The following is a 17,426-nucleotide window of genomic DNA, read 5'->3' on the forward strand; positions in this document are numbered from 1 at the left end:
GGGATTAAAGCAAATGAAGATACTTAAATGGATAGTAAGGTGTTAAAGCTATATATTGCTATTGGAAGGATTATCTTTTCCCTGGCTGATTGCTGAAATCTAAGCTAGACTGAAGTAAAAATAGAGGGACCACAGGAGCAAGATCATATCCCTGTCAAAGCTGATGATATTCTGCTCAGTACCACAGAGCATATATGTGAGGAAAGAACTAATTATTCCACAGGGTATCCCAACCACTTGCAAATATTTCAGACACTTGCCACATTAATGCTAAAACGGCTACAAGTAAATAATACAGTGAAGGATATCTCCTGCTATTTATGCAAGGTTCATAATCTTCAAGGAATAAGGTGTATGACATATATTTTGGGAACCAAAGAGCATTAGCTTTGAGCTAGTACTTACTTGCTTCCCTTGCTTTTTCCAAGTAAGTAGTTGTCAGATCATCATCAACAGGGTGTTCCACTGGTCCGATCATAGGGATGAGATGTCTTTCAGCTTTGATGGTCTTGGTGGCATGGGGCAGGAGTAAAGACTCAGGTGATGGACCAGTGATGGACATTTGCTGCTCTTCTTCTGCTGGCAGAAACCCTTCCACATCTGAGAAGGGGGTTTCAGCTCTGCTACCTCCTGGCTGATAAGTGATTTCTCTTTTGGCCACCCCACCTGTTGACTGTACAACACATTCAGTAACACCACCAGGCCCGCTCTCATACCCACTCATTTCGGAAAGAGATTGTTGCTCGTTTTCAGCTTTGTTGTTGTTTCCTGGAGGGGACCTGGGGCTCTTCTTACGTGTTCTGCGGTGCTTCTCCGGAGGTGCTTGTTGTTGGCTGTGGTGCTGCTGTGTACTCTGGGGGTGCCCTGAAGATGAGCGGATGTCTGCGTCGCTATCAGTCTCCCCGTAGTATGCCTCGCTGTCTGGGGGAGAAGTGATACTTTCCAGATGTAGCAACTTGGGCTGGCCAGGTGTGGACGAGGATGAAGATGCAACCCAAGAACTGGGGGGGTCTTGAATTCTGATGGAGTTAGGGCTGCCAGGTGAAGGAAGCACTCTGTGGGACCGTGGTACAGTTTGAGCTCCAGCTGCTGCCCTGTGCGGGATGAAAAAACAAAGAATCACATTACATGCAGTCAGCTCTTAGTTGGGAGGAGGGCACAGGAATGGTGACTGCTCTACTATGAATGGAATGAGGGAACTTGTTTCAGAACATACGGGACAGATTAAGACAGTCCTGGCTATATACTTCTTGCTTCAATACCATTTTTCCCCAGGGTAACCATCAATGCCAGCTGCATGCCATACTGGGCATCAATACAATTAGAAGATTCCTTGACGCTGTGCCACATTTGTTCGCATGGCATCTTTCATTTGAGAAAGAGACAATAGAATATATAATACCAAGAACATTTTAAACACTCATTATTTAAATATATAAACTAGCAGTGAATGTAGCAATATCAGATCATGTCATATCAAACGAAAAAGGAAGGATATTTTCAAAATAGCAGACCCAAGACTAAATAAATACTGTACAGGAATACATGATAATAATTGAAATGATAGATTATGTTAATTAAAGCAGACCTACTCCTGAAAACCCTAAAATGTTAATTTGTCTAAATGATACAATTAGTTTTGCTTTTTAATTCCTGCTTCTTATACTTAAACAAATATTATTCTCTGACATGTACCCAATATTCCTTTTTCCTAATTTGATGCGTTTTTTTGACTGTCTGCATCTTTGTCAAGTGCTGTGAACTAAAGCAAAATAATAAAAAAAATTATGAGAAAGATTGACTGACAGACACAGACAGATAGATAGATAAACAACCAGTTAATTGCCAATATGTTATTATTAATATGCATTTTCCCCAGCTCAGTGCAATTGATATGAATAAAATCCATGTGCACAGGTACAAGAAGTGACAAATTTCATGCTTAAACAATTAACATGTCCCAGATGCCATTCTATAATGTGCTTCAGGAAAGACTGAAATATGTAGCAAAAAATAATAAAGACTACTGAAGCATTTAAAACATTTTTAGAAACGTATGGGCCTCAATTTAATATTTTTGTATACGCTTTTTAAATGATTTGATAATTATGGATAAAGTTTTAAAATCATTTCATATTTTTAATTATATTTTAATATTTATATTTTTAATATGTTGATATATTTTTTGATACGTGATATAATTTTGATATTTTAATATTTTGAAAAAAAGGCGTATCCAAAAATATTAAATGAAGGCTATAATTTTATTTTATTTATTTTTTAATATTTTTGTTTTCTATTCATGAATCACAATTTTTACGAGGGAGATGCTGAATAAATGTTGTAATACTAAGACAACTATAAATGCTTTTACTAAAATACTTCACATTGGAGAACATAACACATGTGGAGATTTACTAAGCTGTAATATTGTCATTCCTGTGGCCAAGTTACTCACTATTCTCCGCAGCCTGTTAAGGGGGTTTAATAGAACAACGTTAATAAAATATCAATTTGAGTTTATGTATCTTCCAAACTTTATAGAAAGACCTACTATTCACTAAAGAGAGAGGTCAAAGTGAATTTCAAATGTATGTTTAAAATAGATTGGTTACTCTGGCCTTAAATATTGAATTCAAGTTAAATTCTCACTTTTGTGAATAGTTCTGTTAGAGTTTAAGTATTTAGCACTTGTGATGAACCTGATGAATAATCATAATAATAATAATGATTATAGCAAATCATGTGTAATACATATCATACATGTAATATCCCGAATATTCCAGAACATCCAATGTTCCAAATAGATGACATATTGTTCATCACCAAAAGGCCAAAAGGAAAACATGACATTTGTCAAGTTCTCCCTGTGTGTCACTTTCCTTTATAGACAGCAACAGTGCTTGTTAAAAATAATTTGTACTTTATTCTAGTGATCTCATTTCATGACTATGAAGGACATTGTGAAACGAGCTCCTTCTTTATTTTATGGTCCCTGTTCACCCTCTAGTGTAGCAATGAAAGAACTACAGGCAGGAACAATGTCTCTGAGCAGATCAACATATCTTTCCATTTCTTCCTAAAACATTTTTGTGATTGTAATGTGAAATGTTTGGGTGTTTTTTTTGTTTTTGTTTTTGTTCAGTAGCATGGTTGACCATTTTTCAGTGTAGGGAAAAAAACAGGTCCCTACCATGGTTTCTACCAACTGGGTAGCAGCTGCAGCAGGAGTAATATAATTGAAAACTGGATTTCTTTTAAAATAAACTTTTTGCCAACTCAGAAATGGCATTGCAAAAATGACTGGTATTGTGTAGCCATTAGGTCAGGCAATATTGTAGCAGTTTTTGCATTGCATCACAATCACGGGCAGCTTTTTTTCTTATGTATAATATATTTTTGTTAATTAAATTAGGCAGTGCCGAATGGTAGCATGAACTAAAAAAACACCCAAAAATAGTTTCAGAAGAACCGAAATTATTCTCCCTGCACACGTCTATTTTACATATTTTTCAAATCCAATGTGGGACAATTTCTTAAATTTACACTGTAGTCACCCAGACTACTTCATCTCATTGAAGTGGTCTAGGTGCAGTGTCCCTGTTCCCTTAGCCTTGCAATGCAAAATGTTTTATTGGAAGGCTAACAATGCCTCTACTGGCATTTACAGACTCAGTGAAACTAGCTGAATGTTCTCATGACAACATCTAGCGTCTTCAAAATTCCCATACGAAAGCATTGATCCAATGCTTTTCTCTGAAGAAGGCCTAATGTGCGTGCAATGCTCGCCACGCTTGTACATTAGTTTTACCTCCATTGCCAACATGACAGGAGGTGGAGATGAAGCTAATGTCAAGTTACCTGAGCACTGGAAAGAGACACGGCCTCTGATGGAGCTGCAGCTCCAGGCCCATTGATTAAAAAAAAAAAATTTAATACGTTTTTTACAAGACTTGACATGCTCTGATTTTAATATGGGAACTTAAGTGGGATATAGGGGATCAAAACTGGTGTTGACTGGCTGACCATTAAATTAGTTAAGGTAAAGCTGACTTTGCGCACTATGCGAATGCTCTCTAAGACTGTGACATGTTTCTTCTACATTCACTACATACACTTTTTCTCTGTTGCAGACTGTATAAGAGGAACTTCTGCTTCTGCCGCCCAGTAAGAAGGTAAGGGAAGGAGTGGACCACCAAGTGCTTATAAAGCCTAGAGCTAGCGCATCATTAGACGCATTTATGCCAAGCTCAGGGTGCTGTCTGCACAGTATGCCCTTGGTTGGTTATCCTGCACGATTGGCAGGCAGCCTGACATGCATTCACGCCAGGCTGACCATCTAATTCTTTGTGCAGACACGCCATCTTTTTGGGCATGTTAGTCCTTTTGGGCGGTTCTGGTTACTTCATTCACATCAGTGGCTCACCCTTTTACCCCGCCCATCGAAATCCTGCTTCACCGGACACTTTTGTTAGGGGGTATGGATTTATTTAGAGATGAAAGTGAAACATTAGCATACGGCATGTGTTTTCTAATAGCTATATTCTGTGAGTTTCCCTCCAGCACCAACTCCATCAGATACATAAAGCTTAGGAGGTATGATTGTTAGTGTTTTCTGTCGATAAGATTCAGTAATTAGGCCCATCATATTTGTCGGCACCAGGCCCAATTGGCTCTTAATCTGGCCCTGGAAAGAGGTAAGTATACATTTTTTTTTAACCCTTTCCACACCGGGAGAGGGGTTGGGGAAGGCTATTGGCCTTATGGCTAAAGTGTTCCCTTAAAGTGACATAGTTCAGTTAATAAGTGGTATTTATATATGCATAAAAAGAAAAAAATTTAATGATGTCCCAAAAACAGGAAATACAACACACAAATATTGTTTTTCAAGGGACCGTTTCAGAATAAAGTATCTTCAGGTAAGTGTCTCATGGTATAGAGCTCCTCTACGTGATATGAAACAGGATTATTCAGAACCTTCAGACCCTCTTTATTAAACCATTTAGGTGGACTGATCAGCTTAGAATCAGCTATCTATACATGCGATCCTGATGTTCATATCTTGACTCTAATGCAAACAATATATACGTACTAATTGTACACAAGCAAGACAAAATCAACACACATCATCTTTTGAAGCTGTAAAGCTATAATACAATTATTCTAATATTTTTAACAGTCCATGAAAGCTGCACCCTCTCCTACCTACTAAACGTATGAGTGGATTAACCTCTGCTGTATATCATGCTTTTTAATGTTTAAACACTGGTTTTGTTGGAGGTACCAATAAATATAAGCTTAATTTTATCAATAATTTCCATTTTCATTCTTGTAAGTGGTTATATAGGGGACCTATAATGCTGTTAAGGAGGCCCTGATCCCCTGGGCCAATCGGAAGAGAGAGGGTGGGGCTATTTGACATCAAATTACAGTGTGTAGTGTATCCATTAAGGTCTCGGGTCCAAGGTCCTGGTGGCCATCCCTAGTGCCTAGTGTAGTGTTACTGTGATTGAATCCTATTATTTATTTATTTACTTTAAAGGGACACTATAGTCACCACAACTACAGCTTAATGTAGTTGTTCTGGTGAGTATAATCATTGCCTTCAGGCATTTTCAGGATCGGGGGCGGGCTTTAAGTTGAGTTTTAAAGCCAAAGCTTACAATATAATTAAGTTTAATTATATATTATAATAATATTCCTCTTTAAATATTTTTTTATGTATTGAAAATAGTAATTTGAATAGATTTTTTTATTATTCAATTCTAATGTTAGCTATATGTGTATTAAATATATATACATCATATGTTAAACATATTATCAGTAACACGCTTATTCTAACACAATGGATGGTCAGTGTGACTGAAATTCAGTATCAGATAAATGATGGAAAATTGCTCATAAGACATACTGCTGTTAAGGATATTAATTTACCCGGAGATATGTTCAGGTGGAAACCAAATTGACACTTTAAATTACGAGCTGCTCGGAGAAAGTAATCAGACCAGACAGTTTTTGATTCAAAGATTACTTCCCTATTTTATTGTGTAAGCTTACAGATTATATAGTACTTTGTAAAGACAGCTTTGTGACTTGCGCACCAAAAACCGGATGGGCAAAATCACACTACCATAAAAGGGAAATTAGAGTACTAAGCATATTTCAATGGTTATATATAAATATATATAAAAACATTAGGACATCAGAAGGGGGGTTAATGGGGGAAGCTGCAATCGTCTCCTCAGAATCCACAGAATGTCACAAGTCATGATTTTATGCTTACTTGTGCTTATTTGTCAGACACTCGAAACTAGACTAAAAATTAAAAGCAGAACATAAGAAGTAAAGACTGGACATCTGGTCATCTTAAAAGCTTGAGCATGGGGTCAAGGTATCTTCCATCAATAATTCCATTACACTGCTTACCAGCAATTAATTAAATCACAAGGGAGTTTATGTTTAATGAAGGTTTCTATAAGGTCCCATTGTAAGACTAAGTTGAAACTTGGGGCATCTATGCCAAATACTTAAATTACAATGAGACTTGATGCTTCTATGTCTGTTAAAAACTAAGCCAAAGTCTTTGAAAATTGACAGCCACCTGTGACTGATTGGCTGTAAAGTTTTTCATGTAAATTTTGTCGTTAAAAGTAATTCATCCCTTAGAAATAGTGATGAAAATAATCATGAAACAATTGCACCATCTCTTGGTTATTATCCATGGAATTGAACACTGGGATTAGGTTAGCACTCATTATAATGGTGTACTCCCATCTGATTCCATTGGTCACTTTAAAAAGTTGACGTGAAAAATAGAGATAAGACAATTTCTTAAAAGTAAGAACACACACTTGGTAGAAGAAAAAGAAAAGGAGAAACAGACATACACTCTTGGGAATAGATGCTCAACACTTTTGAAGACACAACTTTTCCCTCTGGAATTCTGTGGACAGAATTATTTGATAGCCAGAGCACTTCTGGAATTCTTTAACTTTGTTATTCCAAATACTCCATCTTTGAACACTCTTACATTACTCATACATCCATTGGATTATCTCCAGCCACAGAATGTCTACAAAGAATATCTCTACCAGATGAGTAAATATGATGGTTTAATTTAATTATATCTATAAAAAAAAAAAACAGAAATATACTTGGATAATGCTGATCAAATTTCAAAATTTGGAATCATAATTAGCTTAAACAAATAATATAATTCAGGATTTCAGACTGCAGTTGAAATTAAAGTATTATATTGGTTCACTGGTAATTTGCCAAATTTAGCATATCAAGCAATTATCCAGAGATATTAGATACATCTTTAGTAATTCAGGAATAAGAGATTGGAATGAGTTGTAATTAGTTGTTAAATAACTGCAGTAAAGCTTTAAGGCTTAGGATCTTCTTATGGTTATTGGATGGTAAAGAATAGTTTATTTGGCTATTTGCATGAGATGAAACGTATTTTGTTTGCAATCGTTAAAGTGTTTACTCTGTGAGAATTCAGGAAGCAGTGAACGCAACCGTGTTGATCTTATCTAACTAACTGCCAGCATTAGTTAATGGTTTTACTCTGGTTCTGTGTGATATTTTTCTGATCTATGTTGATTAGACATGTGCAATTTGTTTCGTTCTGACTGTACATTCGGACGTATCTCGTGCAATTTGTATGCTTACGAATGTCCAGAGTGCCGAAGTTTTGAAGTTCGATAGGGCCGAACCGAATGACATTGGTCCGAATTGCTGAAGTGCCGAAGTACTTTGGATTTCTGAGGGAGGAAAATTATGGCACTGGGAGCCCTATAGATGTGTAAGTGGTTGTGGTGGCAATCCTGGCACTGGGAGCCCTACAGATGTGTAAATGAATGTGATGGCAGTCCGGGCACTGGGAGCCCTAAAGATGTGTAAGTGGTTGTGGTGGCAGTCCTGGCACTGGGAGCCCTACAGATGTGTAAGTGGTTGTACTTCAACTATATACAGGAGACTCCTGCAGGGTCTAATAAGCTATTAAAAGAGCAGGAGATAGGAAATTCTAAATTAAACAGTAATTCCAATACAGGAACTGTAAACATTAGATGACTCTTTACAGGAAGTGTTTGGAAGGCTGTGTAAGTCACATGCAGGTATGTGTGCCAGGGCTGTATACACAAAGTTATTTAACTCCTAAATGGCAGAGATTTGAGCAGTGAGTCTGCAGGGGCATGATCTATATGCCAAAACTGCTTATTTAAACTAAAGTTGTTTTGGTGACTATAGTGTCCCTTTAATATGCATCTGCTGCAGGTACAGACCATGTTCTCTGCTCTTTCAACTGTATGAGAGTGTTGCCATAGGTTACCATGGCAACACTTTGATACTCTCCCCAGTGCCAGTCGAGGAAAACAAATCTATCAGGCTGACACTTAACTGCTCATGTGCTGGTGCTTACAGTGGAGGCAGGGCACCGGTGGGATCACAGTGCCCATTTGAGTAGGTGAAATCAGATGCCTCACAAGGTAGCCAGGGACTCATTGTGGTGACCCCTCCCTCCTTCTGGGGCAACATACTTCCCTTGGAGGAGTTGGGCATCTGACTGGGTCTTTGTTACTACAAAGGGGCGGGCTCAAGCCTGCTCCCAGACTGATGCATTCTCAGCCAACCTGGGTAATGCCCCAATCCCTGCTCATGCTGTTAGTAGGGGGCTGTATAGGAAGGCCATGAGGAGGTGTGGCCTAACTGGCGCTCACTTCCATAGCACAGAACAACCTGAGCAAGTTGCCCAGTCATCCTGTACTCTCATTTAGTGTGAATCTAATTTCATTATGGCCTGTATTCCTGGCTTTTGTCCCCTGACTGTTATTTTAGATTTGCCCCTGCTTCAGACCTACTGCCCCTTTGGATCTTTGACCACTTGCCTGTTTATATGTATTTGAGCATTGCTGCTTAGACTTTTGACCTTTGAGCAGACTTTGGTTTTGCCTTCAGGTTTGACCCTTATTCCCAGTTTCCTGCATTTAGAGCTTCCATCTTTAGCCATGTGGCACAACTGGAGGTGCAGACAAATAGCATATCTGACTGAACCATCTCGATTTCACGCTCCGTGGCCAAGGTAGGCCTGAGGAAGGGGAAATAAATTAAATCCTTCATATACCGCAACTTGTATCTCCTCCACAACAACCCATCTCCACACTACACCACTAAAAGGCCTCTCCACACATACTACACTACAAATCTACACAAATTCTCAAGCGGTTTTCCCCATAGGCAAATGCATACGCACAACCTGGCAAGCAAAACACAAACATGCAGCTACTCCCTCCTCCACCTGCCCCCTCCCTTCCCCCCATCTCTCACACACACATACACACACACAAAAAAAATCTCACAAACAGCCACTGCACACACAAGCATATACAACAGCAAAGGTAGTCTCTCTACATACAACACTACAAGCAGCCTCCACCCAAACACACCCCCTCACAAGCAGCCTCAAAGCATATAAAACCACAGGCAGCCTCCATATGAACACACAACACTCTCTCCCAGCCCTGTCCCTTTTTTATCTTGATGATATTAAACTTACGGGGACACTAGAGGCAAATCACCAGCAAACGCAGAACAAATATGTCATTAAATTTACAATGCACTTGCACAGGGCATTTCCCTTATGCTCTTCAGCACACATGGTGAAAAACGATTGATTCTGATATTCATATTGATTCTTGATATTATGTACTTTTCATTCTTACATAATCACTATTTTTACAAGAATTCTCCAATATTTAGAAATAGAGGAAATAAAAAAAACTAAATGTAATTTATTTAAATCCATACTTTTCTATTACAGGGTTACTCCAAGCTTTATAACCACTACAGTCCGCTAGTAGTAGTAGTTATGATGCCAGGATTATCCTGGTGCCACTCTATGGTAATAAGGCAAATCAGATGCAAATACAATTTGCCACTGGGCTTGTGGTTCCCAAATCAGTCCTCACGCCTCCCCTACCAGCCCATGATTTATATATTATTATCTGTAAGGTCTAAGGTGTGTCTAAGGTGCTTTTTTTTTCTTTTCTAAAAACACCATAGATGCAACTGGGTAATCGATAAATCCATGAGGACTGGTTTGGGAACCACTGAACTGGGCGTACTGATCCAATGAGTGACATTCTGTGCATAGAACCTGCACAGTGACATTTGCCAGCCCATAACTCCTGTTCTGGGCTGTCTATTGATGTACTAACATCTAACTGGCAGGGGTGGAGTTACATCTCCAATTCAAAGCAACATGACCACTTGCAGTGGTCATGGTGCTTGCAGTAACTATTAAGGCTTAAAAATATTAATGATAAGCGCAAACCTAATCACAACATATGTCATCAACATCTTAACCCCTTAAGCAGGCCCGGACTGGCCATCGGGCAAACCGGGCAAATTCCCGGTGGGCCGCGATGGCCACGGGCCGAGGCCGGCCGGGGTGATCCATGCAGAGCCGGCGCTATCAGAGCGCCGGCCCCGCTGTGTTCCATGAAGGGCCGGTGGGGAGATCAAAGATCTCCCTCACCGGCCCACATGCAATCAAACGCGGCCGCCGGCGGGGATAGAGGGAGGCAGACTGAGGAGGACCCGGCGGAGCACTAACTTGCAGCTCCGCCGGGTTTCTCTCGCGAGATCCGGACCGTTGCCATGGCAACGGTCCCGGTCTCGCGAGAGTGAACTCTAGCCTCACAGGCTAGAGTTCACTTACCACGAGGACCACCAGGGATTGATGGCAGCAGCACAACCCCCCTTTCCAGGCTACAGGTAAGAAGGGAGGGGGTTTTCTAATGTCTGTGATTCTGTAAGTTGTGTGTGTCACTACTTATTTTTTAAATACATATGTAATGTGTGTTTTACAACATACTGTATATATGTGTGTAATGTGTGTAGGTAATAGCATATGTGCATATAATGTGTGCATTTATGACTAGGGTTGTATATGCTCATATTTTTACATATTATTTAATTGGTGACTTTGACATGTGACTGTGTGTGGGGTAAACGAGTGGGTATTTCTTTAGGCGATTACATTTATGTGTGCAGTGCATTAATGGGATATTATGTGACTGCATGGATGGGTAAACAAACATGCTATGTAACTAGATGGGTGACTGAACAGGTGGCTTGGTGTATGTGTGTATGTCTGGTAAGAGAAGTTGACTTAATAAGGTAGCATGTGTATGGCTAGCTAGGGAAATATTGTGCCTAGTATATGGGTAGGAGAGGATAAGATGGGTTGGTAGTCTCTATTTTGGTAAAATGGTATTGTGGTGAGGGAGTAATATGAGCAATTATGTCACAGCACCCTAACACACACACACCACCCTCAATCACACAGCGCCCTCAATCACACAGCGCCCTCAATCACACAGCACCCTAACACACATCACCCTCAATCACACAGCACCCTAACACACATCACCCTCAATCACACAGCACCCTAACACACATCACCCTCAATCACACAGCACCCTAAAACACAGTACCCTAACACACAGCACCCTCACACACACGCACCCTTGCACAGCACCCTAACACACACACACAGCACCCTAACACACACACACAGCACCCAGCACCCTAACACACAGCACCCTAACACACACACAGCACCCAGCACCCTAACACCCAGCACCCTAACACACAGTACCCTAACACCCTCACACAGCATCCTAAGACACACAGCACCCAGACACACAGCACCCAGACACACAGCACACCACACACACTATACTCCTCACAAATGCACACTACACCCCTCACAAATGCACACTACACCCCTCACAAATGCACACTACACCCCTCACAAATGCACACTACACCCTTCCCACACACACTGCACACCTCACACATACACACAGCAGCCCCTAAACACACTGCACCACTCATACACAATACATGTATATATACTACAGAACCCCTCACACACATACTGCACACGTTAAATTCCAGACAAACACTAGATTCCTTACCCAACTCTGAATTATCTACATATATACACACACTAGATCTCTATAGCGCCACTCTGAATCCTCTATATACACACACACACACACACACTCACTAGATCTCCTATACACACTCCTGAGTCCTTCAAACATGCACTAGATCTCCTACACACAGACGCTGCACAACCTACACACACTCTACATTTCTGACATACACACTCTGAATCCCCCATGCACACACTAGATTCCATTTAAGCAAACACATAGTGTCTCCATAAATGGGATACAGTGAGTATCCCGATTATGGAAACCCCTGAGACAAGTTTCAAGCAAACACAGCCCAAGCATGTTTTTAAATTTGCTTGCGCCGTGCAGAACAAATACAGGGCCTTTTTCTCATGCCCTGGAAAAGCATTGAAACAACATGCTCACTTTGAGATAGGGCGCGCTTGCCATTGGGGATGATAAGACACACCCTATCTGGCCCCACCCCCTTTTCAGTGGGCCGCTGTGAATAAAAAATGCCCGGGCCGAATTTTTTCCCCAGTCCGGCCCTGCCCTTAAGGACCAAATTTCTGGAATAAAAGGGAATCATGACATGTCACACATGTCATGTGTCCTTAAGGGATTAAAATAATCAGCTGTTTTCCATACATTTTTATGTCTACGCAGACAAGTGGATGGTTGCACAATATAAACTGATCAAGCTACAACTAAGATATGGCAAAGAGGTTAGGAAAAGGCCAGGTATACACCTGGCTGATGACATATTTTGCTGATGGTATCTTGACTTGTAAAAAGAACGCTCCAAAAATATGACATAGAGGTGAGGCAGCAAGATTATTCAGCAAAGTATTTAATTACATGTACGTGCATCTCAGATTAACAACACATCGGAGATTTTCTCCTACCCGTAGAATAATAGTTAAGATGTAACATGCTCTGCTCTAGATACAATTGCAAAGGTATTTTCCAAGCAAAGCTTCCTATCAGCTGTTCAGAAAGACTAACTTCCAGCCAGAGGACAATGTGCTCATGTGTGCTGTCAAAAGAGGCAGCTAATGCCATGTGAAAGGCAATAGTGTGCTGCTGTGAGTGATGTTATTTATCTCCAACAGGTGGGGAAAGAATCCTTCATGCTGAGATTAACTAGGAAGGAGGAGGCCGCACTATTTTGAGACACATAAAGCTGTTGACTTTGCAGCAGTAATAAACAGTTATATATTTTGCCTGTTCACTAACCAGTTGTATACTACAGAAAACAACCAAGGGGCTGCATTTTAACCATTCACAGATTTAATGTTTTTGTTGTTGTTGTGTTTTATTCATGATTTTCTAGTTTGCGAATTCCACTTTCCCTGGATGTTTTATTCTTATTGATTAGAACTTTTGCAGTCATCTGCCGCCTTTGCAAAATATTTCACAGGGGATAAAAGGGGACTATGCTTCTTTTGGGCAATTCAAGTGCATGTGTTTGCCTGCAAGGCTGACACTTGCCATACAGTCTGCATCACTTCTGGTGAGCTCTCTCAAAGCTTTGCACATGACAACTTGCACTGCGATCAGCTCTGTTCTTAAAAATAAAAAAAGTATGACTTAAAGGAATTCTATAGCGTTAGGAATACAAACCTGTATTCCTAATGCGTGGGCAAGGCATAAGGCTATCCTAGCTATAAAATAAGGCCAAGGACTAATGAAAGTTTAGAAAATTGGACAGACTAGATGGGACGAATGGTTCTTATCTGCCGTCACATTCTATGTTTCTATCTCAACCAGAAGAGGTTAAATCTGCTTTTTGGGGTACGTTCTTATCCCATAGAACCCTGTCCAGCGGTGGGGTTTTGCAATAGTGAGTATCTTTTTTATTTAGTTGTTGTTTTTAACGTATTATTTATTTGTATATTTAAATGCACTCCGTATAATGCATGAAAAATGCATTAGCTCTTGCTACTGGCTGTACTGTTTGTGAACAATCCTTATTCTGCAGAATACAGTACTTGTCTAAATAGAGACACTAGAAATGAAAGTGTATAGGGTGAGGTACATGGTCTAGTGACAAAAAAACTCCTGTAGCTCACCACAAGTGTGTATGTAAAAAAGGATTAAAATGGGAAGCTTCTTACCGTTTTACACGGATATGAAGACTGCTTCCTGATGACGAGTCTATCATAAGCATTGCTTCGGCGTGTGATAAGCCAGCACAGGCCTTCCCATTGATGGAGACCAGCTCATCATTTTCCCGTAGTCCTCCTCGGCAAGCTTTGCTCCGCTTACGTACCTGAAAGGGTTACACATAGAACACAATTATTTACCAATTAATGCATGTAATTGCTCAACAACTGGGACAGAACTTCATGTTAGCATGCTGCGTAAATATTGGTCTATTCAACCTTTGATTAGGCATGCCAAATGAATCATATTATTTTGTTTATGCCTTGTTACCAGGGCCGGATTAACAGCACAGTGGGCCTGGTGCTGACAATTATGATGGGGCCTAATTACGGAATCTTATCGACCAAAAACACTAAAACAGTCATACCTCCCAAGCGTCATGTATCTGATGGAGATGGTGCTGGAGGGAAACTCATAGGATGCAGCTATAAGAAGACACATACTCTATGCTAATCTCTCTCTAATTTATGCTTTCATCTTTCAAGTAAATCCATAACCCCTAACAGCAGTGTCCAGTGAAGCAGGAAGTCAATGGGTGGGGTAAAAGGGTGTGCCACTGGCGCGAATCACGTTACCAGACCCACCAAAAGGGGGTGAACATGCCCAAAAAGGGGGCATGTTTGTCCAAAGAATTGGAAGGTCAGTCTGGCATGAATGCATGTCAGGCTGCCTGCCAATCCTGCAGGCTGTCCAACTAAGGGCATACTATGCAGGCAGCACCCTGAGCTTGACATAAATGCGTCTAATGATGCACTCACTCCATGCTTTCTAAGGACTGTACCCTAGCACTCGCTGGTCCACTTGTCTCCTTACCTTCTTACTAGCAGGCAGAAGTTCCAGGTATATTGTCTGAGACAGAGAAAAGGTGTATGTAGTGAGTATAGAAGAAAGGGGACATGCCACATTGTTAGAGAGACCAACGTCTGCATTACCTAAACTAATTTTATGGTCAGCCAGTCCACACAAGTTTTGTTCCCATACATCCCTCTTAAGCTTCCAAACTTAAAGGGACACTATAGTCACCAGAACAACTACAGCTTATTGTATTTGTTCTGGTAAGTAGAATCATTCCATTCAAGCTTTTTGCAGTAAACACTGTCTTTTCAGAGAAAATAACTCCACTGGCCTTGTGCTGGCTCTGCCCCTGATCTGCCTAGTTGACAGTCTCAGCCAATCCTATGGGGAAGTATTGTAATTTGCTCAGACCACCACTTCTGATGATGTCAGCAGACAGTCAGTTCAGAGGCAGAGCCAGCAGCTGCAGACTTGAATACAAGTAATATTTTGCTATATTTAGGGAGGCAAGAAGGGGCCAGGGTGGTGGTTTTAACATAATAGGGTCAGAAATACATGATTGTGTTCCTGACCCTATAGTGCTCATTTAAGCAAGAGTATGTGAAGAGTAGTTAAGGTTGCCACCTTTCTTTGAAAAAATACCAGCCTTAATCATTTGTATAATTAATTAGTTATGTGTGACATCACATGATGCAAATCACAAGGAGTGACATCAGAGAAAATTCAGTAAAATCACCAACAAACTACTCACAGTTTGATTCTGCTGTATAGATGGATTGCTCCCACTGTCTCCCTGTCTCCCAGTGTCTCAGTCTCGCAAGTCACCCAGTGTCTCAGTGTCTCTATGTATCACAGTGTCAGTGTCCCCATGTCGCCCAGTCCCCTAGTCTCCCAGTGTCTCAGTGTCCCCATTTCTCCCAGTGTCCTAATGTCCTAGTGTGTCCCCATGTCACTAGGATACTGGGAACACAGTGAGACATGGGGACACTGAGACATGGGGACACAGACATTTAGGGAAACTGGGAGAAATGGGGACACTGAGACACTAGGGACACTAAGACACTAGGGACACAGAGACATGGGAACACAGACACTGGGAGACTAGGGGACACTGGCTGGGAGACATACACTTGGGGACACTGGGAGACATGGGGGCAGTTGTGGACATAGACATGGGGACACTGGGACATATAGGGACACTGGGAGACATGGGGACACTAGGCACACTGAGACACTAGGAACACAGACACTGGGAGGCATGGGGACACTGAAACATCTGGGGACACTAAGACACTAGGGACACAGAGACATGGGAACACAGACACTGGGAGACTAGGAGACACTGGCTGGGAGACCAACATTTGGGGACACTGGGAGACATGGGGACAGTTGTGGACATAGACACTGGGGACACTGGGTCATATAGGGACACATGGGGACACTAGGCACACTGAGAGACATGGGACACAGACACTGGGAGACTTGGGGACACTAGGGACACAGTCTGGGGGACATGGGGACACTGGGAGACATGAGGACATAGTGTCTCCCAATGTCCCTATGTCTCACAGCATCCCCATGTGTCTCAGCATCCCCATGTGTCTCAATGTGCCCATGTTTTCCAGTGTCCCCAAGTGTCTCAGTGTTCCCAGGTCTCCCAGTGTCTGTGTCCCCATGTGTCCTAGTGTCTCAGTGTCCCCTAGTGTCTGTGTCCCCATGTGTCCCCTAGTGTCTGTGTCCTCTAGTGTCTCAGTGTCCCCATATGTCCCCTAGTGTCTCAGTGTCCGCTAATGTCTCAGTGTCCCCATGTTTTCCAGTGTCCCCAAGTGTCTCAGTGTTCCCAGGTCTCCCAGTGTCTGTGTCCCCATGGGTCCTAGTGTCTCAGTGTCCCCTAGTGTCTGTGTCCCCATGTGTCCCCTAGTGTCTGTGTCCTCTAGTGTCTCAGTGTCCCCATATGTCCCCTAGTGTCTCAGTGTCCGCTAATGTCTCAGTGTCCCCATGTTTTCCAGTGTCCCCAAGTGTCTCAGTGTTCCCAGGTCTCCCAGTGTCTGTGTCCCCATGTGTCCTAGTGTCTCAGTGTCCCCTAGTGTCTGTGTCCCCATGTGTCCCCTAGGGTCTGTGTCCCCTAGTGTCTCAGTGTCCCCATATGTCCCCTAGTGTCTCAATGTCCCCTAGTGTTTCAGTGTCCCCATGTGTCCCCTAGTGTCTGTGTCCCCATGTGTCCCTGCTGCCTTTCCCCCCTCTCACACTTACCTGAGCTGTAGAGCTGCTGTCTGGACTCTATGCTGTGTTGCTGCTCCCCCACGGATCAGTGAGTAGTAGAGAAAGGCAGGGAAATGCTGTAACTTCCTATCCCTGCCTCTCTCCACACACAGTGACCCCTACTGGCTGGTGCTGGTATTGCAGAGTAATCTCCATTTATTCTGAGAAAAATACCTGCATTTGTATTGCCGGTATTACTGCAATACCCGCACGGCCAGGCAGCTTCAAATA

The 17,426-nt window shown here is 41.7% G+C and overlaps 1 protein-coding gene across 1 annotated transcript in view; it reads right to left on the reverse strand.

The window, feature by feature from the left end:
- SYNPO2L (synaptopodin 2 like) overlaps positions 1 to 17,426 on the reverse strand; it is a 78,798-nt gene that overhangs the window by 28,688 nt on the left and 32,684 nt on the right. The window contains exons 2-3 of the mRNA XM_063434267.1: positions 14,090 to 14,244; positions 406 to 1,094 (exon numbers count right to left, since the gene is read on the reverse strand). Of these exons, the coding sequence (XP_063290337.1) occupies positions 406 to 1,094; positions 14,090 to 14,244 (844 nt within the window). The remainder of the gene's footprint in view (positions 1 to 405; positions 1,095 to 14,089; positions 14,245 to 17,426) is intronic.

The sequence above is a fragment of the Pelobates fuscus genome, chromosome 10 (assembly GCF_036172605.1).
Source record: "Pelobates fuscus isolate aPelFus1 chromosome 10, aPelFus1.pri, whole genome shotgun sequence".
Classification (NCBI taxonomy): domain Eukaryota; kingdom Metazoa; phylum Chordata; class Amphibia; order Anura; family Pelobatidae; genus Pelobates; species Pelobates fuscus.